The sequence below is a fragment of the Ailuropoda melanoleuca genome, chromosome 6, assembly GCF_002007445.2.
Source record: "Ailuropoda melanoleuca isolate Jingjing chromosome 6, ASM200744v2, whole genome shotgun sequence".
NCBI lineage: Eukaryota > Metazoa > Chordata > Mammalia > Carnivora > Ursidae > Ailuropoda > Ailuropoda melanoleuca.
Genome location: NC_048223.1, coordinates 56,370,819 through 56,396,228, shown reverse-complemented (window position 1 = coordinate 56,396,228; position 25,410 = coordinate 56,370,819). Strand labels below are relative to the sequence as shown.

Below are 25,410 nucleotides of genomic sequence, written 5' to 3'. Positions count from 1 at the left end.
TACTTTTAAGTCCCGACTATAAGGTGTGTGAATCAGCTAAACAATTTTCCTCATGGCAGTTAAGGCTCCTAATCTCATAAATGGCAAATGACCAATACAACAGAATAGACCAAGGTTCAGTTAGAAATGCCACTTGCCCACTGCCTGTCTGTCAAGTAGCCACTGAACTGCAATAGAGGAATTCTGCTTTGAAAGACACCTTGGGCTTCAAAAACCCTTCATGTTAGAAACAGGGCCCACTAGTTTCTGCAAGAAATAATAAAAGGCAGCTCTACCAGCCCAGTGCCAAAAACTCCTTGGGGAGGGGAGGCAGAAGAAAGGCAATAAAACACATTCTGCAAAATCAAAAGAGACAAGCCTTATAAGAAAGCAATAGCTGTATCCATGTCATGATCAAGCAGGTGGGACGATGGAAGAGAAAAAGGGTATGCGTTTTTACTAAAAAAAAAAAAAAGACAGCTTTTCGGAAATACGAACCTTCCTGCCAAACAGAAACTAAAAACTTAGAGAATAAAGTCGTTAGGTTTTTAATTTTCCCCTCCCACCCCAGAAAACATGTTGAGGTCACCGTGGCTCACCTGTGACAAGACCCCTTCCAGGTAAGGGCTGATGAAGTGTGGGAGGGTCTCCACAACCTTCTGCAGGGCCGCCAAAGCACTGAGCAGATAGACCTCGCCGGAGACCAGCTCGCTGGTGTTTTTCATCGTTGTCAGTAATGATGGCATTAGGCTAGAATTAAAATATAAGAGTTGTACAGTAATTTTAAGAAGAAAGAGAACGGAGTAGAAGTCATGAAAAAACCCAAACAACTGTGCCCGCTTTATCACTTCACGGCACAGCTTACAAAATGGTGTCTACATGTTATGAGACCAAGAGCAAGAAATCTCCCAGTACCCATGGTCATGCAGTCATTTTTAAAAATAACGGGGTCTCTCAGTTTAACCTTTGCTGTGTCAGACGCCGTGTGAAAAACCTTACGTGCATGGCCCTGCCAGAATCCTGTGCGGTAGGTACCATCGTGTTTAGAGATGGCAAAGCTCGAACAGACTGAGTAACCTGCCCAGGGCTGCGCAGCTGGTAAATACCAAAGCCAAGGACAAAGTCAGGAGCATCCAACTTCCGGACGTGGGCAGCGTGATGCAGCTTTTGCCCAAACAGATGGGCCCCTCTACAGGGGCTTCACCCGCTACACTTCCTAGTTATAGCAGGCCAAAGCGGAGTGAAAACCAGGTGACAGTAAACATCATAAAGGGAAATGAGAATGTTGTGGGTTTTAGCTTGAAGAAAAGATCAAATCTTCAACAAATCTGATCTTATGTAACTTTTACTCAGAGGCAAAACAAGTCGCTAAGGTACTATCTTTCAACATGTACCACAAACCCGACGTGACGGTTCCCGTCCCAGGTCCCAGTCAGCATACCGGGGAAGCTGGGGGATGGCCAGTGCTTCCAGGGTGGAGGCCACCTCAGCCACACACAGCAGAGCACTTCCCAAGACATTCTTGTCTTCTTTCGTTTCCAGTGCAATCAGTCTCACTGCAGTATTCAGCACTGGGACAAAATGCTCTGGATTTTCTGCACCAAAATTCTTGCATAAAAGTTTCAGGGTATACAACGCTGTTTGTCTGTTTATTGCTTGTTCTTCTACTGTCTTTTTTTTATGCTGCACGATGGCCAAAAGGACTGGAACCAGTTTGATGAAACGATAAACCTGAGGAGGTCAGCCAAAATTTTCATATAATTAAAGCCGCAAAATAAAATACTACAGTTCATTTTTCCACTTCTACTGCTTGAGACTGCCTAAATGGAAATCAGACCAAGAGGTCCCGTGCCACCCAATTCTACAGAAGCAACTGTTTCTCCATCTGCTTTATTTACCACCGAGCCAGTGAATGTGCTTGTGACCAAGTTTGGACGTAGTTATATAAAGCACTCTACTGGTGTGGAGTAGAAGAGGAGGAGAATTACGCTAAAGAAGTATGCTAAACCACAACGTCTGGTCCGTATTACCAAGAATTCCATTAGGCTGAGATTCCATTCTAAGAACTCTGATCACAATTCCTATTAGAATTAACATCACATTTCAGAAACACACCTCACAGCATTACGTTCAGATAATGATATACTTCTTTGAATTGTACCACTGGACGAACTTAAGGAAGTTCAATGCAGCTCTTTGATAAAGCAGAGAATGGTAACTGGGCCTGGCGTACAGATTTCACTTACAATTTTCTTTTTCCAGGAGGTATTCTGCTGTAGCTTATTGTTCAAAAGATCCAATGCTTTCCGGCGGACAGATGGCAGCGGGTTATCTAGTAGCCCCCTGACCACAGCAACAAATGTCTCTGTGGGCAGCAAGGCATTGACCTACACGGCAACGAACAAAAAAACTTTTAGAAAAGGAAGATCCACTCAGATTAAGACAGTTTTCTATTCACTGCAGAGCTTCTAGGTTCTAGGCAGTTACAGGTCCTTTTTCTTACTTCTAACATAAATCCTTTCAGGGCGGCATCACTAACCACATTCACTTCCAGAAGAAAAAAAACCAAAAAATCTGATGCTAAGAATAAGTGAACTGCCCAAAGCCTTGTAGTTAAGATTTTGAAGTGATCCTAATGTTAAGGCCAGTGATATTTGTAATACCCCACATGCTCTACCTAAAAAGGTATTTTTCTCCTACTCCACTTGAATAAACTGGAACATAATATAGTATTAGACGACTGAATATTCAAAGCATATTTCCTGAGACACACGTTCTCATAATTGGTAGGGAAACAATCCTTTTTCAGATGATTTTCTTTCTAGCCATCAAGAGATTCTTTTCTAAGAAAAACGTAAGCTGCACTATATTAAGAAAAGTCTACTGCTAAATTTATTCTTAAAGTAAAACTTTGTATGTCAGATAGTTTCACAGTAACATAAAAACAGCCAACAAAACACAGCAGATCGGGAGAATGAAAAGCTACCTTATCTAACATGTCGTAAGCTTTGCTCAGTAGTGCCCGCCAGAACTTCACAGTTAGTGTGTCTGTATTCTTCTCCATGGACTGCGCTACAGCATTAATATAGCCAAGAACCGTTTCCAGCAACCTGAAACAAAGGAGACTCATGTAAGAATTCCGTGCACTATTCTCCTGGCTTTTTGATAGAAAGTTGGAAATTATTTCCAAGTTTAAAAAAAAAAAAAAAAAAAAGTAACATACCTCTGTTCAAGGCCTTTTAAAATCTGAGGACCGCCACTTTCAACCACCTAATTTTTAAAGAAAACATCATTAGAACAGTATGGAGGTTAGTAATAACATTATCCGACGTAGGTGCAGTGAAACAGACATCTAAGACTCTCCAATTCAAACTTCCCAGGGCTGTCTTCTGACATTACAGTTTAATCAGCTTCAGATCATCACCGTCATACTGTAATAACTCTGGTTCCCCTTCAACTATTCTATTCCTATTAATGATACTCTTTAGATACTTGTGACATCCGTAAAGCACTACAAAGATTCAGAAACACACAGCCATCTATACTCATTTACCCAATAATTTTATGAAATGCTTTCCTCAGCTCTTAGCTAACTTTTAGACATTCAACATCATACATACAGGTGTAGTGCCCGTGTACTGCTCCCTCTTCCCTTCCCCCGGTACTCCCAGCCCCACAAATTGAACCTGCCACTAAACGCAGTCAGAGCGTACAGCAGTTGGCAATGTGCTTTCTGGGAATGTGGGAGTTCTGAGATCCGTCTGTGGGGACTCCTGTCGTCCTAGCGCTCATTTAACTGCACACAGTGCCCCTTGCATACACCACGGGACACACTCCAGCTCACCTGCTCGTCCACCTGTTGACTGTGGACATTTTGTTTATGTCCCTCTTTTCTGTAAGAACGTCAGAACAGTTTTGTATATCTCCTGCAACAAGCAGGCACGTTTCTGTAGAACATACACCCAAGAAAGGAAATGACTAGATCAGAGGAGATGAGCGTGTCCAACCTGACTGGGGACGGCCGAGTGCTTTCCGAAGTGGCTGTCCGGAAACGTTACCCATCGCTGTGGGCACAGCTTTGCCATTTCTTGGTATTAAGAGCTTTTAAATTTTTGCCAATTTGATGGACATCATAGAGGCATCCCATTTAATCTGCGATTTCCTTCCTACTAGGGAGGTTATTTTGTTGTGTATTAATTGGCCATTTGTGATTCCTTTTTATTGAATTCATGTTCTCTGCCAGATGTTCTAATGGGAACTGAATTTGTGAACTTTATGTCTGTAGCCTTCTTTTCATTTTGTGTATGGTGGCTTTTTGTTGAACTCAACTTCCAAATTCTTCTCCATCCTCTGGTCACAATGTTCTTAATTTTCTTCTAAGTGTTCCTTTTCACAATGAAGTCAATTTTTAATTTACTTAAAATTCTCTTTTGTATACAGCGTGAAATCAGTCTTCTTTCTCCAAATCGAAAACAAACCATGCCAGCTCTAGTTACTGGACAGTTCTCTTTCCCCAAATACTCTGTAAAGTCCCTGCTACATTAACCCCTTTCTCACATTCGCATGGATGTGTGTCCAGACAGATGTCAGGTACACTGACCCCTCTGACTGCTCTTGCACCACCACCGTCCTTGGCAAGCGGGTCCAGAGTAGTGTCCAGACTAATCCCTATCAAGCAAGCTTGCAAAACTAATGATTAGTTCTAAGAGTTTGGTGACTTTCGTTTCTGATTCTTACACTTTTTTGAGTAGAAACAGCACAGGACAGGACATCCTTGTTCCAGACTTTATAATGTCTGTTTCATTAAGTAGTGTGATATAAACCAGTTTCTGGTAAATTCATTAGGCCAAGGAAGTTCCCATCCATGTTGGATGCTAAGAGAATTTTTTCTTAAACCATGAATATGTACTGAATTTATCAAATTACTTCTCTATAAATACTTCAATTATCATATGGTTTCCCCTGTTGACCTGTTCATGCAGTAAACAGAAGACTTTCTGACAGCGGACACAGACTTTCTAATGTTCAACCACTCTGACGTTCCCAATCCTGCCTTCTCTTCATTTTATTTCTGTCTTCTTCCCCTCTGTGTGTAAAGTTTAACACACAAACAGGAAGGCATATAAATCACAGGGACAGAGCTTGCTGTATGCAGGTAAAATAAGAGCCTAAAATTATAAGCACTGCAGAATCCTTCCTCTACTTGACCCCCATTACTATCCCCATTCCCTCCTTCCCAAAGGTAAACACTGTCCTTCATTTTAAAGCCACAGATTTGTTTTGGCTGTTTCTGAACTTTATACATCTGGAATTGTGGTGTATTCTTTTGTGTCTGCCTGCTTTCTTTCACTATTACCTTTATGAGATTTGCTCACGTCCATTTACGACGACGGACACTTTATCCATTGTTGACAGACGCCTGGGTTGTGGCCAGCTCTGGGCCACCACAAATATTGCTGCTATGAGTGCTCTTCTCAGTGTGTTTTATTAGCACGTATGCTAACTATATGCTCATGTATTTCTGTGGGGTAGACAGGCATACCCCGGAGAGACCACCACAAGAAAGTATCACAATAAAGTGAGTCGAATGAATTTTCTGGTTTCCCAGCACATATAGAAGTTATATTTATGCTAACTGTAGCCTATTACGTGTGCAATAGTGTTGTATCTAAAAAAACAATTTATATACCTTAAAAATACCTCATTGTTAAAAAATGCAAACCATCCTGAGCTTTCAGTAAGTCATAATCATTTATCACAAATCACCATACAAATATAATGAAAAAGTTTGAAACAGAGACATGAAGTGATCAACTGCTGGAAAAATGGTGCTGGAAGACCCGTGTGATGCCACAAGCCTACAATCTGTAAAAAAATGCACACCATATGCGAAGCACAGTAAAACGAGGTATGCCAGTATGCCACTTGAGAATGGAAATACAGAGTCACAGGGTTTATATGTGTACAACCTGAACAGATCACGCCAAACCGTTTAAGTAAATTCTACCATATTTTTTCTATTATCTTTAAAGGCATGCCTCGTGTTTTTTATATTTGCCAATCTCTTTTTACTAGTTTAAAAGATAGTTTCTTCAGAAAAAAAAAAACAAAATAATTTTGTCATAAATCCATTTAAAGAACACATCACCTTTCTGATAAAATGGCTAGAAGCCAGGAGTTGAGACATGAAGGACACTGACAAGAATTTAAAATGCCGCAGCTGCTTGCTAGTGTGAGTGTCTATATTAAAAATCTGTAGCATTTCTTCTTGTGATTCGCTTTTAGTTGATACTGCTTTGGAGACAGCTTCTGAAAAAGAACAACAAGGCAAGTGACCTCGCTCATCTTCATGTGAGATCTCTAGAGAGGTAATAAGGAGCATGAGCCACGGGATATAACTGCCTGAGTGGAACTTGTGACTCTGTCACACCCAGTTTTTCCTCTTCTGAATTAGTGAAAGATGTGTATTTATCAACAAAATACCCAAGAGCCCCGAGAAGAGAGTGTGTAAGACAAAAACAAACCAACAAAAAACCCAGGGCAACTTGAGACAAGCAAATGAAAGACAAAAACACTACAAAAGATGTCCTTAAATGTTGCCTCCATTCCCAATCCTGAAGCCTCAGAGGTATTTACTTGGTGGCCCGCAACAGACTGAAGGAGGGTCCTCTCTAGCCTTCAACAATTAACTCAAAAAGTTCACAGATGTGTCTCCTAAAACTTTGTAGAATCCCATATCCAAATTTATCTAATATAAAAGGGTTTGAGGGTGCAGTAACTGGGAGTCCACAGCGGGCCACTTAAAAAAACCCTGTCCTAGAGAGTGACTCAAGCTGAAGACTTCTTCCACAGACAGGTCCCTACATACAGCTCTCCAGGCTGGTCTGTCCCCGCCAGACCTAAGCAGACTGTAGGATCAGACAAGTTGCTGCCTGGCCAAAACAGCCAGCCGTACAGACAGTCCCCGCAAAGTCCTTAGTATCTTCTTTCCGATGCTCCTTGCTGCTCTGTTTCAAAGGGCAGAGAACTAAGAACACATCAAACCCTTTCTTAAACCAGTCTCATTGGTGCTGCAGTTAGTGGAATTTTTTTTCGAGACTCATATATACAGTAAAATTTTAATATTTATTTTTAAAGATTTTATTTGACAGAGAAAGAGCATGCAAGCAGGGGGCACGGGAGGCAGAGAGAGGGAGAGAAGCAGGCTCCCTGCTGAGCAGAGAGCCCAACGTGGGGCTCAATCCCAGGACCCTGGGATCATGACCTGAGCCGAAGGCAGACGCTTAACCAACTGAGCCATCCAGGAGCCCCTAAAATTCCAATATTTAGTTACCGAAGTTGTGGGTTTTTTTGGTCCTGTGTCTTCACAAATATTTTAATGGGAAGACAAGAGACAGCTAATAAGCTAATAATTCGCCGTCATTTTACCATAATGCATCCTGTACACCTGTTAACACTCCGCAGCCAACACATCCACACAAAAGCACAGAAGAATAAAAGCCAATGAGTAAGGAGTGGCAAGAAGAAGTCCTACTTTCTGTTTTCCATAAGGATTTGAGAAGACACACAACATACACTTAAAATAAAAATTATTAAGTTACTTGCAAAAAACTCTTTTAAAAAGATGTACTATGTGCTCTAAGGATAACCTGCACGGTCTTCTGCTTCTCTTGATCCTTCAGATTAAACAATAATTAACACCTTACCTTCTTTTTCCTCTGGCAGCTTTATTAAGTACTGAAGAATATTCATCAAGCTTTGTATCTGATGTTGGACACTGAATTCAGAACACACTGAAATCCAAAACTCAGTGTCTGCCTCTAAAATAGCATCCTGTATAGAGAAGAGAAATAGGTAATAAAAGTATACCTATCAAATTTATGTTAATAAGTACACATTAGGGAAATGTTTTAGAAGTATTTCTTGGCATGCAAAGGCATTACGTATTGTTCCTTACAGTCACATGTATCACCAGATGAATGAGTTACTGAGTGTCCTACATAAAAAAGCCAATTTATGAGAACTATGTGGGCATAATTCCAGGAAAATCTGCATTGTGATTTCTAGCCAAACTGAATGTGCTCCTTTACTTAGAGTAGGTCTAGCTCTATTCCCAGATCCTATGTCTAAAAAGTCATTTAAAAGCAGTCCTTGGGGCGCCTGGGTGGCACAGTGGTTAAGCGTCTGCCTTCGGCTCAGGGAGTGATCCCAGTGTTCTGGGATCGAGCCCCGCGTGAGGCTCCTCCACTGGGAGCTTGCTTCTTCCTCTCCCACTCCCCCTGCTTGTGTTCCCTCTCTCAAATAAATAAATAAAATCTTTAGGGGCGCCTGGGTGGCACAGCGCTTAAGCGTCTGCCTTCGGCTCAGGGCGCGATCCCGGCGTTATGGGATCGAGCCCCACGTCAGGCTCCTCCGCCATGAGCCTTCTTCTTCCTCTCCCACTCCCCCTGCTTGTGTTCCCTCTCTCGCTGGCTGTCTCTATCTCTGTCAAATAAATAAATTTAAAAAAAAAAAATCTTAAAAAAAATAAATAAAATCTTAAAAAAAAAAAAAAGCAGTCCTTGACCTAGAAGTTCTGCCCTCATCTATGTAAATAGGGCTTTTTAAAACAATCACCAGTGTTGTAACCATTTTGATGATTCTGACACCCCTCCCTCTCCCCATGAAATGCCTTCAAAACCATTTTCAAGAGACAGTTTGATTACTTTACAGCTGGACTCTGTTAGGCTAAAACAGAGTCACCTATCATGGCCCTACAGAGCGGTTCTCAGGAAAGTCACATCACCACAGCAAATGATTTGTTGCTACTGAGGTATTTAGTGCCACAGGCTCTGAAAACAATTGTAAAGAACGTCAAAAACATCTTTAAAAACAGTTCCGAGCAAGTACTGTTCAATAACAGACATAAGCATCACCAGCCCCACAGATAAACTGGAAAATACCACACAGTGTGTGTGAAACATCAGCATTTCCTTCTAATCACCCCACCCTATACTCTGACCTTTTCTCCACAGGCAGCCACCAGCACTGTTTTAGTGACATACTGTTCAAAAAGCAGGAGGAGGAGAACCCAGAGGAATCTTTCTGCACCTAACGTATCGACAAGCTGAGCAAGGATGGGGAGGCGCCTGTGCTCTGGAACGTGCGGCAGCGCGTCCACAAACACATGAATGACTTTCACCACAACTCCTTCCACGTTTCTCGTGACTTCGACAGAGTCTCCAGCATCGGACTGCGGAAGAGCAAGCAGGGCAGTGAGTAGAAGCAAGTAACCCTTCAAAACAAAGCTTTTACGTGAACATGGGAAGGCCTTCAGGTGTGCCCCAAAAAAGGCATCAAAAGAATGTGAATAATCATGGACATATTAGTAAACATTCAGTGAGTACAGATGACATCCCAGGCACCGTATGGCTCCGAGGGCAATACAAGGTGTAGGATGTGAGACTGGCCCCCAAAATTTATTGTCTGTATGAACAAGATACACGTGGGGAAAGACAGCAGCAGGAGGCGCTGAATGACAGATGCCAAGTATATGGCACTTATAACAAGTCTGCTCTCAGGCCAACCGGGAGCCTTCACACATCAAGCAGGATTTGTGTTCTGCCCAGAGAAGAATGGGTGTAATCCACATAAGCAGAGCACAGAAGGGGCCAATAACTCCCTGTGGCTTTCGGAATAATGTTCAAACCATTTAACTCTGGAATTGATACTCCAGATATGGTTGTTGAATGAAAGAATGAATGAACCAATGCCCTCTACTTCTCCCAGTCTCAACACTGTGCAGTCCACACATCAATCTACATTACATTCTTCACACACACTGTACATACTCCTGGACCTTGCCATTTCATCAACCAAATCCTGTCCTTCATTCATATCAGTTCAAATTCTACTTCTTATGAACCTCTGTGGTCTTCCTGGCCCATAGGTGTTGTTCTTTACCCCGAACTCTTCCAGCACTGACCTATTCAACTGGCATATATGACACTGATGCATACAGTTATTTTTAATACCTGTGTCCTGTACTTCCCAACATGTTGGACACAGACAATATCAACCTAATACCAAGACTAAAGGAAATGGTGCTGAAAACGGTCATCCCGGGAATGGTCAATCATGTAAGGAAGACATTAACGACAGGTGCGGGTAAACAGAAAATTCAAGCAGATGACCAGGCTCTTTATCTTCAAGACTGCTTTTTAGTCTCAAACGGTTCATCCTTACTGGCAGAGACTCAATCGTCTCTGAGTACATGGCTCTTAAAGAATGCCTGGAAAATGCCGAATTGCATATTAACAAATTTGCCACTGTAGCTCTAAAATGTCCTGTCTTCATTGACCTGCGAAGGGTATTATCCAACTGCAATGTCCCGAAATATACAGCAAATTTAAATTCACTTTGTCAGAGTAACAGTAAGACACAAGTATAGTTACACCCTTTTAGCAGAGCAGAACCAGCTATGCTTGTTTATTCACTTTTTGGAATGGACATTGTTACAATTCTTAGCTTCACCATTCTGAAATCTAGGAAGCACAAATACCTGAGCATTTCAGAAAGACTTTTCATGTCACTTATGTACTTCTACTTTCATAATATGTAAAAATTTTAGGATTAAAAAAAATAAACACTGGGGCATCTGGGTGGCTCAGTTAAGCATCCGACTCTTGATTTCAGCTCAGGTCTTGATCTCAGGGTTGTGAGTTCAAGCCCTGCGCTGGGTTCCACACTGGGTACAGAGCATACTTAAAAAAATTAACAAAAAACTACTTACTGTATAAAGACAGCTTACCTGAATAAGTGCTGGGATAATCATCTTCACTGTCTTGTTAATAACCTGAAAACTGTAAGTATCATCTAGACGCATGACATTGGCTCCCATAAATGTAAAAATAGACATGATATTGTGTAGAACTTTATCCTGAAAGAAAACACATCTTTCAATATTTTCCATTTTAAGCACACCAAATATCAATGATTCATTATAACCCAGCAATAAAAGAAGAATCAACCCTGTTTAAAAATGGGCAAAGGATTCCCAAAGACATCTCACCAAACATAAAGAAATGGTCAATGAGCACTTGAAAAGATGCACAACGTTAGGCATTTCGGGAAATGTAAAATCCCAAATCATAAGAAACTTCACACACACGAGGACGACTTAAAAGAAAAACAAAGGATCAACTAGCAGTGAAGATTTGGAGAAATTAGAATGCTCATACACTGCTGGTGGGTAGAAATTATATAGATGCTTTGGAAAACAGTCTGGCAGTTTCTCAGAAAATTAACTTCCGACGCAGCGATTCCACTCCTAGGTACACACCAAAGAGAACGGAAAACAGGTTCACACAAAACCTCATGTACAAACGTCCCCAGCGGTACACTTCACAACAGCCAGCAAGGAGAAACGAGTGGCCGTCAACTGATGAACAAATACGCAAACTATGGTATACACATACAATGGAATAATATTCAGCCATAAAAAGGAATACGGATTCAAGCTTCAACACAGATGAACCTTGAAAACACTGTGCTAAGTGAAAGAAGTTAGACATTAAAAAGGGCACATATAGGGAGGGAGGAGATAAGATGGCAGAGGAATAGGGGACCCCTTTTTCAGCCGGTCCCCTGAGTCAAGCTGGATAGGTACCAGAGCAGCCTGAACATCCACGGAATCAGCCTGAGACGCAGGAAGATACATCTGGATCTCTACAAATGAACATCTCCAGGGCAGAGTACTGAGGTACAAAGCTGGGAGCCGTGAATCCGCACAGATATCGGAAGCTAAACAGAAGGGGGAGGGAGCCGCCGCGTTCGGGCACAGGGAAGCGGTAGTCACCTGCACGGGGGAGCGGGCGGACTCGCGGACCGGCACCCGCGAGAGAGCAGACTGAGACCGTGAGCTGGGGAACGCGCGCCACCAGGCATCTCACGGAACTCCGGAATCCCAGTGTGCTCACTGGATCCAGACTGAGACCGGGAACCAGGGAACGCGCGCATGACCAGTATGAAAACCGGAGCTCTGGAGTGCGCGAACCACACTGAAACAGAGCTCCAGAGCACGTGGGGGCGATGGGCAGCTGGCGGTGTTAGAAACACAAAGGACAGAGATGCACTGGCCCTGGAAGTGAGGGCTGGGATGCCGGGTGTGGAGCGCACATCCCGGGATGCTGCAGGGTTGAGCAGCACCAACAGATTCAGAGTTAAAGTGGCCAGAACATCAGTGGAAAATGGCCTGTGATCCCATGTTCTGAGAGGCTCAGATTCGGCCGCTGCTGCTCTGACTCTCAGAAGAGGCACAGCAGACTGCCAGGGAAAGCCGCCAGAGAACAAAAGCCTGGAAATACCGGCACACAGCATGCCCATCCCCATCCCCCCTCGCAGGAGACACAGAGACTCTACCCAAACAGGGCTGCCTGCGTATTGGGGTGGCAGGCCCCTCCCACAGAAGGCAGGCTGAAAAATTCAAGATGCCCACATCCCTAAGGTCCCTATAAAACAAGGGCGCACTGCCTGGGTCCCGGTCAATAATTTGGGCTCTGGACAACCCCGCAACCTCTCCTCATCAGAAAGACGAGAAGGAGAAATCCCCCCCAGCAAAGAAAAGACAATGAGTCTGTGGCCTCTGCCACAGAACTGATGGATGTGGATATAACCAAATTGTCAGAAATGGAGTTCAGAGTAACAATGGTCAAGATGATGTGTAGACTTGAAAAAAATATTAACAAAAATATTAACAAGAACACAGAATCTCTAAGGGCAGAAATGAGAGCAAATCTGGCAGAAATTAGAAATTCTATGAGCCAAATGCAGTCAAAAAAAGAGGCTCTGACGACCAGGGTGAATGAGGCAGAAGAACGTATCGGCAAATTGGAGGATGGGTTAGTAGAAGAGAAAGCTAAAATAGAAACTTGGCACAAAAAAATCCAATCTCAAGAATGTAGGTTACAGGAGATTACTGACTCAATGAAACGTTCCAATGTCAGAATCATTGGCATCCCCGAGAGGGTGGAGAAAAACAGAGGACTATAAGAGATATTTGAACAAATTATAGCTGAAAACTTCCCTAATCTAGCAAAGGAAACAATGATTCGTGTCCAAGAGGCAGAGACCCCTCCCAAGCTCAACCACGACAAACCTAAGTCACGTCACGTCATAGTGTAATTTGCAAATATTAGATCCAAGGATACAATATTGAAAACGGCCAGGGCAAAGAAATTTCTCACGTACCAAGGCAAAGGTATCAGGATTATGTCAGACCTGTCTACACAGACCTGGAATGAGACAAAGGGTTGGGGGGCATTTTTAAAGCTCTTTCAGAGAAAAACATGCAGCCAAGGATCCTTTATACAGCAAGGCTGTCATTCAGAATTGATGGAGAAATAAAGACCTTCCAGAATCGCCATTGACCAATTTCGTAACCACGAAACCAGCCCTTCAGGAGATATTAAGGGGGGGTTCTATAAAGGTAAAAAGGTCCCAAAGGTGATACAGAACAGAAAGTCACAATCTATAGAAACAAAGACTTTACTGGCAACATGGCATCATTAAAATCATATCTCTCAATAATCAGTCTCAATGTAAATGGCCTAAATGCTCCCATAAAACGCCAAAGGGTTGCAGATTGGATAAAAAGACATGACCCATCCATTTACTGTCTACAAGAGACTCATTTTGAACCTAAAGATACATCCAGACTGAAAGTAAAGGGATGGGATACCATCTTTCATGCCAATGAACCTCAAAAGAAAGCTGGGGTAGCAATTCTCATATCAGATAGACTGGATTTTAAACTAAAGACTATACTTAGAGATACAGAAGAGCACTATATTATTCTTAAGGGATGTATCCAACAAGTGGATATGACAATTATAAATATCTATGCCCCCAACAGGGGAGCAGCAAGATACACAAGCCAACTCTTAACCACAATAAAGAGACATATACATAAAAATACATTAATAGTAGGGGACCTCAATACTCCACTATCAACAATAGATAGATCACCTAATCAGAAAATCAACAAAGAAACAAGAGCTCTGAATGCCATACTAGATGAGTTGGACCTCATAGATATATATATAGAACACTACACCCCAGAAGCAAAGAATACTCATTCTATTCTAATGCTCATGGAACATTCTCAAGAATAGACCATGTTCTGGGTCACAAAACAGGTCTCAACCGATACCAAAAGACTGAAATTATTCCCGGCATATTCTCAGACCACAATGCTTTGAAATTGGAACTCAACCACAAGGAAAAATTCGGAAGAAACTCAAACAACTGAAGACTAAGAACCATCCTGCTCAGGAATGATTCGATAAACCAGGAAATCAAAATCAATCTAAACAATTTATGGAGACCAATGAGAATGAAAACACAACACTCCAAAACCTATGGGACACTGCAAAGGCAGTCCTAAGGGGAAAATACATAGCCATCCAAGCCTTACTCAAAAGAATAGAAAAATCTAAAATGCAGTTTTTATATTCTCGCTTCAAGAAGCTGGAACAGCAACAGAGGGACAGGCCTAATCCACGCACAAGAAAGCAGTTGATCAAAAATAGAGCAGAAATCAATGAATTAGAGACCAGAACCACAGTAGAGCAGATCAACAGGACTAGAAGCTGGTTCTTTGAGAGAATCCATAAAATTGATAGACCACTGGCAAAACTTGTCCAAAAACAAAGAGAAAGGACTGAGATTATTAAAATTATGACTGAAAAGGGAGAGGTCACGACCAGCACCATTGAAATTGCAAGGATTATTAGAAACTTTTATCAACAGCTATATGCCAAAAAACTAAACAATCTGGAAGAGATGGAGGCCTTCCTGGAAACCTATAAACTACCAAGACTGAAACAGGAAGNAATAAAATTGACAGACCACTGGCAAGACTTATCCAAAAGAATAGAGAAAGGACCCAAATTAATAAAATTATGAATGAAAAAGGAGAGGTCACAACCAACACCAATGAAATTGGAAGGATTATTAGAAACCTTACAGCTTTAATGCCAATAAATTAAGCAATCTGGAAGAGATGGAGGCCTTCCTGGAAACCCATAAACTACCAAGACTGAAACAGGAAGAAATAGATTTCTTAAATAGGCCAATTAACTATGAAGAAATTGAGTCAGTGATAAACAACCTTCCAAATAATAAAACTCCAGGCCCAGACGGTTTTCCTGGGGAATTCTACCAAACATTCAAAGAAGAAATAATACCTATTCTCCTAAAGCTATTTCAAAAAATATAAACAGAAGGAAAGCTACCAAACTCATTCTATGAGGCCAATATTACCTTGATCCCCAAAACAGGCAAAGATCCCATCAAAAAGAATTACAGACCGATTTCCCTAATGAATATGGATGTCAAAATCCTCAACAAGTCCTGGCTAATAGAATCAAACTGTACAATAAAATGATTATCCATCATGACCAAGTGGGATTCATCCCTGGGATGCAAGGTTTGTTCAACATTCACAAATCTATCAGTGTCATAGATTTTATCAACAAGAAAAGACTCAAGAACCATATGATCCTCTCAATTGATGCAGAAAAAGCATTTGACAAAATACAGCATCCTTTCCTGATTAAAACCCTTCAGAGTGCAGGGATAGAGGGTACATTCCTCAATGTCATAAAAATCATCTATGAAAAGCCTACAGCAAATATCATTCTCAATGGGGAAAAGCTGGAAACCTTTNAAGGATGCCCACTCTCGCCATTATTATTCAACATAGTACTAGAAGTCCTTGCAACGGCAATCAGACAACAAAAGGATAAAAAGTATCCAAATCGGCAAAGAAGCAGACAACTTNTGCAACAGCAATCAGAAGACAAAAAGGGATCAAAGGTATCCAAATCGGCAAAGAAGAAGTCAAACTGTCTCTCTTTGCAGATGACATGATACTCTATATGGAAAACCCAAAGGAATCCACTCCCAAACTATTAGAAGTTATAGAACAATTCAGTAAGGTGGCAGGATACAAAATCAATGCCCAGAAATCAGTTGCATTTCTATACACGAATAACGAGACTGAAGAAAGAGAAATTAGGGAATCCATCCCATTTACAATAACACCAAAAACCATGCGTTACCTTGGAATTAACTTAACCAGAGACGTAAAGGACCTATATCCTAGAAACTATAGATCACTTTTGAAAGATATTGAGGAAGACATAAAAAGATGGAAAAATATTCCATGCTCATGGATTGGAAGAATTAACATAGTTAAAATGTCCATACTACCCAGAGCAATCTACACTTTCAATGCTATCCCGATCAAAATACCGAGGACATTTTTCAAAGAACTGGAACAAACAGCCCTTAAATTTGTGTGGAACCAGAAAAGGCCCCGAATCTCCAAGGAATTGTTGTTGAAAAAAAACAAAGCTGGGGGCATCACAATGCCGGATTTCGAGCTGTACTACAAAGCTGTGATCACAAAGACAGCATGGTACTGGCACAAAAACAGACACATCGACCAATGGAACAGAATAGAGAACCCAGAAATGGACCCTCGGCTCTTTGGGCAACTAATCTTTGATAAAGCAGGAAAAAACATCCGGTGGAAAAAAGACAGTCTCTTCAATAAATGGTGCTGGGAAAATTGGACAGCTACATGCAAAAGAATGAAACTTGACCACTCTCTCACACCATACACAAAAATAAACTCCAAATGGATGAAAGACCTCAATGTGAGACAGGAATCCATCAAAATTCTAGAGGAGAACATAGGCAACAACTTCTATGACATCGGCCAGAGCAACCTTTTTCACGACACATCTCCAAAGGCAAGAGAAATAAAAGATAAAATGAACTTATGGGACTTTATCAGGATAAAGAGCTTCTGCACAGCCAAGGAAACAGTCAAAAAAACTAAGAGACAGCCCACGGAATGGGAGAATATATTTGCAAAGGACACCACAGATAAAGGACTGGTATCCAAGATCGATCTACAAAGAACTTCTCAAACTCAATACACGAGAAACAAATAAATCATAAAATGGGCAGAAGATATGAAGACACTTTTTTCCAATGAAGACATACAAATGGCTAACAGACACATGAAAAAATGTTCAAAATCATTAGCCATCAGGGAAATTCAAATCAAAACCACACTGAGATACCACCTTACGCCAGTTAGAATGGCAAAAATAGACAAGGCAAGAAACAACAATTGTTGGAGAGGATGTGGAGAAAGGGGATCCCTCCTACATTGTTGGTGGGAATGCAAGTTGGTACAGCCACTCTGGAAAACAGTGTGGAGGTCCCTTAAAAAGTTAAAAATTGAGCTACCCTATGATCCAGCCATTGCACTACTGGGTATTTACCCCAAAGATACAGACGTAGTGAAGAGAAGGGCCATATGCACCCCAATGTTCATAGCAGCATTGTCCACAATAGCTAAATCATGGAAGGAGCCGAGATGCCCTTCAACAGATGACTGGATTAAGAAGATGTGGTCCATATATACAACGGAATATTACACAGCTATCAATAAGAACGAATTCTCAACATTTGCAGCAACATGGATGGCACTGGAGGAGATTATGCTAAGTGAAATAAGTCAAGCAGAGAAAGACAATTATCATAGGGTTTCTCTCATCTATGGAATATAAGAACTAGCAAGATCGGTAGGAGAAGAAAGGGATAAAGAAAGGGGGGGTAATCAGAAAGGGGAATGAAGCATGAGAGACTAAGGATTCTGGGAAACACACTAAGGGTTTCAGAGGGGAGGGGGTGGGGGATTGGGATAGACCGGTGATGGGTAGTAAGGAGGGCACGTATTGCATGGTGCACTGGGTGTTATACGCAACTAATGAATCATCGAACTTTACATCAAAAACCAGGGATGTACTGTGTGGTGACTAACATAATAAAAAAATATTAAAGAAAAAAAAAAGGCACATATAATAAGATTCCATTTATAGGAAATGTCCAGAACAGGTAAATCTATAGAGAGAAGGTACACCAGTGGTTGCCAGGGAGGAAATTTTAGTGATAGAGGGAATGAGGAGTGACTATTGAATATGGGGTCTCTTTTGGGGATGATGAAAATGTTCTGGAAGTAGATAATGGTGATGTTTATACAACTTTGTGAACATACTGAAACCAGTGAATAATATGCCTATTTAAATGGATGAATTTTATGGTGTATGAACTACATTTCAATAAAAGCAAAGAAAAAATATCAATGATTCCTAATTGTTTCTAGATTATCAGCTCCTCTGAGGGCTACTCTCTTCCAAGGAAAAAATTCCTAGATGCATAAAATCTAGCACATGATGTTAGTATACTGAAAGACCACTAGAGCTCACAGAAAACCCCAGGTTAAGAACCTGTGACCTAAATCCCCAAAAGGTAAAAAATTTCAATTATCTTCAAAAGATGTACTTCCATAAAGGAACATGATTTCTCTGAGGTTAAGTTTATAATCAAATTACTTTTTCTCAACTCACTGGATGAAAGCTGTCTGAGGATAATGGGATGGTAATTTTTTTCAAGTAACATTAATACTACCAATTATCAGTTACACCGTGCCAGGCTCTGCACTGAGTGCAAACCATAAACCACCAAGTCACATCCTCACAATAACCCTATGCAGAAGGTTAGCATTATTGCCACTGTACAAAGAGGACCCGAAGCAAGAGCAACCAGCTTACACTGCCTCAGCTGTTAGGAGACAGGGCTGAGAGTCCCACCAATAAGACCAAAGTCCACTGAATTCAGACCAGTGAGCACTTATGCATTCCCACTAAAGAAAGAAAATAACAAAATATTGGCTGAAGTCTCAAATCATTAATACTTACAGGAAATATTCCAGCAATAGTACCCAAAAGTAAAAGGGCATGGTGATGGGTCTGCGGCATCTCTGAAACACGGATGCACTGAACGATCAACTCCACATTGAACTTCTCCTCATCTAGAACAGCTACAGTGATGAGAAAGAAACAATCTCTAAGTGGTAGGTACACCCAGATGCAAAGCAAGTAATCCTTCCAACAAAGTACATACCCTTTGGTATTCTGCCACCATCTGGAGAGAGTTTCTGGCAGATGTTGAGCAAACAACTAAGAATTAATTGTTTGGTGTATTCCATATTTCCCTGCTCCGGTGGCAGATGTTCTAAACTCCTTCAGGAAACCCCGGAAAAGAAGTAATGGGAAATGAAAGTTATACAATTTCAGCGACACATTAATAACGTCTATCCAGAAGACATATTTAATCAGGAATACCTAAAATATTAACATTAAACATAGTCTATAAATAAGATTTAAGATTCTAATTGAATTTTTTCTCATATGGGCAGGTGCTTAATGTCAAATTTTATCTCTCCTCTCTGTTGTACTTTTCATCAACCTATTTGAAATCTTAGAGGACAACCTTGATTATGTTGCTTCTCAGACAAAAGCAAATATCTACAATACAATGGCCATACACTACAGCTATCTGGTAATGTACACCTAAAAACAGCTAATTTCACACTTTATCTTTCAAGTAAGTACACCCCAAGGACATGGCACTGAAAGTGAAGAAGTAGGCTATAAGGGGAATGGTCATTCACTATACAACACAGAAGGAAGATCAGCTTGCGGCACTGGCAATAGGTACCTAACACCTTTCTTTTAATCTGTTAACTAAAGTACATAATTTGCTTTATTTTACAGACTAGTTAAGCAAGAGAAGACTATATTTAAAAAAGAACGTTAAGTAAGATGTGCATGAATTAGAATCCTATGCTCTCATAGATCAAAGGCAAAGGCAAGTGTCAGCACCTTGACAGCAGGTTAAAAAGAGTCGGTATCAGTATCTGAGGATTTTTGAGTTTCTTTTTGTGCTGCAGTAATTCTAGGATGAGGGTTACTCTTTGCCAGTAAGAACCTCCAACTTCCTGAACAGATTCTAGATCTTGTGATTTTCTGGAAAACAGAAAATATTGGAAAAGCAAACACTCACAATACGAAGTAAACATTATCACACCTATTTAACCAAATTGATGGGTATCAAAAAATCAAAATGGTTTCATAACATTCAAGGCCTGGGGAATAAATGTCATGTCCTCACTGCACTCCTAGCTCTTACTTCTGCTGCATTTTCTGTCTTCTTGTTTGCTGAATTGTGCCCAAGGACTTCGTTTTGTCTGGTGGCTCCAGTTCTATTCTGACTTGTTCAGCATTAACGGAAATCTAAAATATGAAGGAAGAATGATGGATGATACACTTCCATGGGATAAAATTAGAGACATAAATGTTGACTTAAATGTCCACATCCACATTACATCCACATTCACATTTTCCTATGACTGTAGAGCCCAAACCAATCCCCAAAGGCAAATGCCACTGACTATATATTCTTTTCCATATCCTAACAGCTGTATAAAGATGAAAACCACAACAACACACTAACAGGAGTGTAGTATACACACTAATCTGCACCTTAATTTGTTTCACTTAGAAATCTGCATCTTAGAGATCTAAGAAAATATGTTAAAATTCTGAGAGCTGCTGCATGTGGATACTAGGACATCCCCATACTACTACCTATTTTTGTGAACTTGTTTTCTGTGTTTTTTAACAACAAAAAAAGTAACTAAGTGGTTGTTCTGATTTACAGCTATGTTTTTGTTTTTAAAGATTTTATTTATTTATTTGACAGAGAGAGAGAGACAGCCAGTGAGAGAGGGAACACAAGCAGAGGGAGTGGGAGAGGAAGAAGCAGGCTTCTCAGTGGAGCAGGGAGCCTGATGCGGGGCTCGATCCCAGGACCCTGGGACCACGCCCTGAGCCGAAGGCAGACGCTTAACGACTGAGCCACCCAGGCGCCCCTATAGCTATGTTTTAATATACACATAAACCAAAAAGCAGATGCTCAATTCCATCACATACATGTCATTAAACAACTATTTAAGTATAACCTGTACCCCATTGAACATCCTTGCATAAAACAAGTAGATCCCATCTAGTATGAGTAAGATCCAAACTAACACACCCAACCTGGTTAAAACTATAAATATTTCACAAAATAAAAATAGTGCTGAAGGGGGCGCCTGGGTGGCACAGCGGTTAAGCGTCTGCCTTCGGCTCAGGGCGTGATCCCGGCGTTATGGGATCGAGCCCCACATCAGGCTCCTCCGCTATGAGCCTGCTTCTTCCTCTCCCACTCCCCCTGCTTGTGTTCCCTCTCTCGTTGGCTGTCTCTATCTGTGTTAAATAAATAAAAATAAAAATCTTTAAAAAAAAAAAAAATAGTGCTGAAGACTTACAATTCTGATTTTGCACTTCTCTATGAGCTACGTGTCCATGATTCTTATTAATGCTAACATCTGACCTTCTAAAAGCACTGAAATCAGAGGTTGGTTAAACATGGTGTCACTTGGAAGAGAAGAAACGTTAATTAACAAATTATAGGAAGTTTGCAACTTACCCCTTTAAAAACACTGCTAACGGTCTGGGCACAATGTGAATTTTTACAATTCACCAATAAATCAAACAACATGCACAAAAGCTTCTGCTGAACTTTTTCGTCTGATACAGCTGCAAAAAATGGCTTTGTAATCTAGAGGAGGTAAAAAAAAAAGGCAACTGAGCTCAACAAACGTGAATTCCAAAAATGACCTTTATACTGCTCTTTCTTACGATGCAATCTTGTTCTCATTTTGTCAGCTAAAACGCAGTTTTATCACACATGTACATCACTCAACTTTGCAAAAGCAGGCCAAATAGATCATATTCCTTTTAAAACATGTCCAGTCCACTTAGCTTCTCCAAGTAAAACATTACAAAATTTTAAGAGCTTGAATATACTTTAGTTTCAGAAAAAAGTCACTGACCTTTTCAAGAGCTGTTATCTGAACGGTTGGCATTCCTGTGCAAAGTTCCTTTGTTGTATGCACGGCTTTTATAAATATATCTAGACTCTTTGGGTCCTTATGTAAAAGGGAAGCTGAACATTCATTGTATTTTCCCAGGATGAGATGTAAAATAATGGCCTCATCTTTTAGGACAGCTGTCGGCTCCTTCTGGATCTTTTCTAACAGTTGTTCAGCCATAGGCAATAGCTGAGAAAGCACCATCTAAAGTTTGGGAAATTTATTAGCAAACAGTTATCTATACTGACATATATTTTTGTTTGCTTTACAAAGACATCCAAAGATACGATGTTGCAAGACTGGGAGCTTAGTCTAGAGAAAAAACCAAATCAAAGGTGATCTCTTGGACATGAGGAAGGCTATTTAATCCAATTAAGCACTCAAGTCCCCTCTGATAGTTCAGTTTATAATGGTCAAAAGCTCTAAACCCTTCAGAGATGAGGAGTAATTCATGGGTGTCCCAAGACTTTCTGACAACAAGAAATACAAACTAAAGTTTTAGACCACAAAAATAAATTTTAGCTTTCTCTAAACAATGCATGTTTCCTCAAACAGAACTTCCAAATTACGTACGTCTTTAACAACTAAACCAAATGTGAGCACTTTATGGCTTGTGGGCCAAATCCAGAGGACCACCTGTTTATGTAAATTTTATTTACTGAAGCACAGCCAAGCTGATTTGTTTACATAACTGGCTCCAGCTTTCACAATACAATGGCAGAGCCGAGCACCTGCAAGAAGACAGACTGTGGAGTCCATAGTGCCTCAAATATTTACTATTTGGTCCTTCATAGAACAAGACAATCAATTCCTAGTTTAAACTACAAGGGATGACACAAAGCTGACAGATAAATGCCATCTCTTTGCCGCCACCAGGAAAATCTAATCACATGGTTTTCACTCCGTCATAGCCTTGCTTTAGTTCTCCAGGTTGTAATCAGTCCGAGACTGGTGAAATATCTAGGCACTTTTGGAATAGTCCATTAATCACACGTGCCATCACATAAACCAGTGCTTCAAAACCTCCTTTCTACCACAGGCCTCCCTGACAACATAATGAAAGCTATGGATTTTCCCCCAGAAAAATGTTCAACCACACACACTTTATGAATGAACAAAGGATTCTGGAATGTTCTCTCTTATGTCCAAATACATTACATCATGGAGAATTTCCATCAGAAGATACAAACCAACAGTTTTCTCAGCAGTGCATCTCCATGTTTTTCCCCATTTTTTAAAAAAATTCACTTCAAATCAAATCAATGATCAAGGATAGCACACAATTTTAAAATGGAAAAAAAAACCCACCAATATTTGCTTTTTGTGCCCTGTATCTGTACTATATCTCAGCACTTCCCCCTCCCAAATTAGAAAGGAAATTTTCACTTCTGAGTGCAAATTTTAACTCCTGCAAACACTTTCCTCATTCATGAGCTGATACACCAGTGTGTAGTAACATTACATGGAATGTATAAGCCACTTGAATTGCACATACCTCACTGTTGACTTCCTCAAGTACTTTCACCAAATCTTTTGCAATGTAAGATGGGCAACTATATACACAATTCAGTAGGTTTTTCAAAGTTTCAGATAACTTCTGATGAGATTTCAGTTTCTTTTCTCTCTGTAGTTCCTCAAATAAAGTAGCTAAATCCTAGGACACAAAAATGAAAATTGGATAAAAAAGGGTTAAGGAACTACAAAGGTTAAATGTACTAATTATGGAAGACTCTTTTCCAAACCGCGTATTACTGATCATTTTTTCATTTCCCCTTGAAACCTCAACAGGAAATGGTATCAATACCTCTAAGTTAGTTTACTATCAAAAGCCCAATACTGGCCTTTTAGCCAAAGAAAACAAAGCAGAACTGAAACACTATACGGCTATCTTTTAAAAATGGGAGGATAAAGTTGTGCAGATATCGACATCAATTTCTAAATTCAGTGACTTAATCAAAATCCCTACAAAGCAAAATGTCAAGAAAGGATGAAACTGTTCACAGGTATACACAGGCACGTGCACACAATCTATCTTCTTTGCTGATGAGTTTACCTGAGCAACATAGGTGACATCCGAGGTGATCTCTTCTGTTTTAGGAACCAAATGATTTATTACCAGATGGAAATGGGACACCACTCCACTGAGGGCCTGGAGACAAAGAATGGAGGCCCTTCGTACTTCTTTTATGGGGCTTCCCAGATTAATGAGTAGAGATATCACCACTAAAACCAAAGGGGGAAAATTTAGCAATTTAAAAAGCTGAAACAGTACAAAACTTAAATAGCACCAAAGGGTATGCCAAAGTTCTCCTCCTCACTGAAATCCTCTCCGAAGACCGTTCACCATTTAATTGACGATGCTAGCAAAATGTTGGATATATGCTAGTCTATCCTTTTGAAAACACACAAATGAGAGCAGAGCACATGATGTTTGTGGCGCACGTGCGCGCACACACACGACCACATCTCAATTTATTTTGAAGTGTTTTCCACATAAGTGTGTGTATCTAAATTAAATCATTCATTTAAAACTGTACGGTTCTCCATTATATTTTTTAAACCAGTATCTTACTGGTGGAAGTTCAGTTGCTCCTTGTCTTTCGGCATTACAACTGCTACAAGAGACATCTCTGTACATACATCCTTGCAAGTATGCAGCGCGAACTACCCATCGTGCATCAGGCTTTGCAAATATTTTGTCCTTAACGGATGTTTGAGTTTCTAATGCAGAAATCAGTCTAATTTTTCTTCTAGTTTTGTACGTTGCTTAGAGAGGCTCTCCCCACTGAGTGAGTTGTTCAAGTGTCTAGCTCCATATTTAGAGAGAGGCCACATGTACTACATGTTCTCTTCTAACGCTAGAGCTAAGCTGTGGTGTTGTTTTTTTTTTAATGTGAAATCTTTAGTTCACATGAAATTTCTGTCTAAGGAATAAGGTTGGAGTCAAACTTTTTAGTTTCCAAATGGCTATCCAAGTGTCCCATGTAATAGTCTACCTAAGAACCCTACAGCCTTCTCACTCGTACATATTCCACCAGTGTCTGAGACAGCTGCTTCTGCCAACAACTACTTCTAAAACCAAATCCAGTAATAGTGATGAATCTAGCAGGAATGCTATTGTTTCCCCAACTCTGAAGTGAAAACGCTAGCTTTTGCTTTGAGAAGTATTTTTAGTACATCATTATTATTTTGCTGTCACATAATTAGAATTACTGATTTTTATCTATGCCTTTTCAGTTCTTTGGAAAATGATATGGGTTTTATCCTTTAACACGGAAATGGCCAATTATATTAAGAGTTTGTTATTTTGAACCAATTTTGTATTGCTGGAATGAACTCTTATTTGGGTAAACGCTTGCTTTTTAAAAATATGCTGGACTAAATTTGCAAATTTTTTTTTAAGATTTTATTTATTTATTCGACAGAGATAGAGACAGCCAGCGAGAGAGGGAACACAAGCAGGGGGAGTGGGAGAGGAAGAAGCAGGCCCATAGCAGAGGAGCCTGATGGGGCTCGATCCCATAACGCCGGGATCACGCCCTGAGCCTAAGGCAGAC

General features: G+C 40.6%; 1 protein-coding gene and 1 long non-coding RNA gene across 4 annotated transcripts in view; one reads left to right on the top strand and one right to left on the bottom strand.

The window, feature by feature from the left end:
* Positions 1 to 25,410, bottom strand: part of HEATR1 (HEAT repeat containing 1) — a 54,979-nt gene that overhangs the window by 7,182 nt on the left and 22,387 nt on the right. For all 3 annotated transcript variants that reach the window (XM_019809293.2, XM_034662450.1, XM_019809291.2), the window contains exons 21-37: positions 23,907 to 24,076; positions 23,349 to 23,507; positions 21,815 to 22,057; positions 21,409 to 21,540; positions 20,068 to 20,171; positions 19,761 to 19,904; positions 19,000 to 19,118; positions 18,795 to 18,916; positions 10,769 to 10,897; positions 8,981 to 9,211; positions 7,686 to 7,812; positions 6,128 to 6,288; positions 3,203 to 3,249; positions 2,966 to 3,089; positions 2,226 to 2,366; positions 1,421 to 1,710; positions 579 to 729 (exon numbers count right to left, since the gene is read on the bottom strand). In XM_019809293.2, coding sequence (XP_019664852.1) covers positions 579 to 729; positions 1,421 to 1,710; positions 2,226 to 2,366; positions 2,966 to 3,089; positions 3,203 to 3,249; positions 6,128 to 6,288; positions 7,686 to 7,812; positions 8,981 to 9,211; positions 10,769 to 10,897; positions 18,795 to 18,916; positions 19,000 to 19,118; positions 19,761 to 19,904; positions 20,068 to 20,171; positions 21,409 to 21,540; positions 21,815 to 22,057; positions 23,349 to 23,507; positions 23,907 to 24,076 — 2,594 coding nt within the window. The remainder of the gene's footprint in view (positions 1 to 578; positions 730 to 1,420; positions 1,711 to 2,225; positions 2,367 to 2,965; positions 3,090 to 3,202; positions 3,250 to 6,127; positions 6,289 to 7,685; positions 7,813 to 8,980; positions 9,212 to 10,768; positions 10,898 to 18,794; positions 18,917 to 18,999; positions 19,119 to 19,760; positions 19,905 to 20,067; positions 20,172 to 21,408; positions 21,541 to 21,814; positions 22,058 to 23,348; positions 23,508 to 23,906; positions 24,077 to 25,410) is intronic.
* LOC117802668 lies at positions 7,450 to 9,984 on the top strand. The gene is made up of 2 exons (XR_004626104.1): positions 7,450 to 7,833; positions 8,994 to 9,984. It is a non-coding gene; the product is annotated as an uncharacterized LOC117802668 (long non-coding RNA).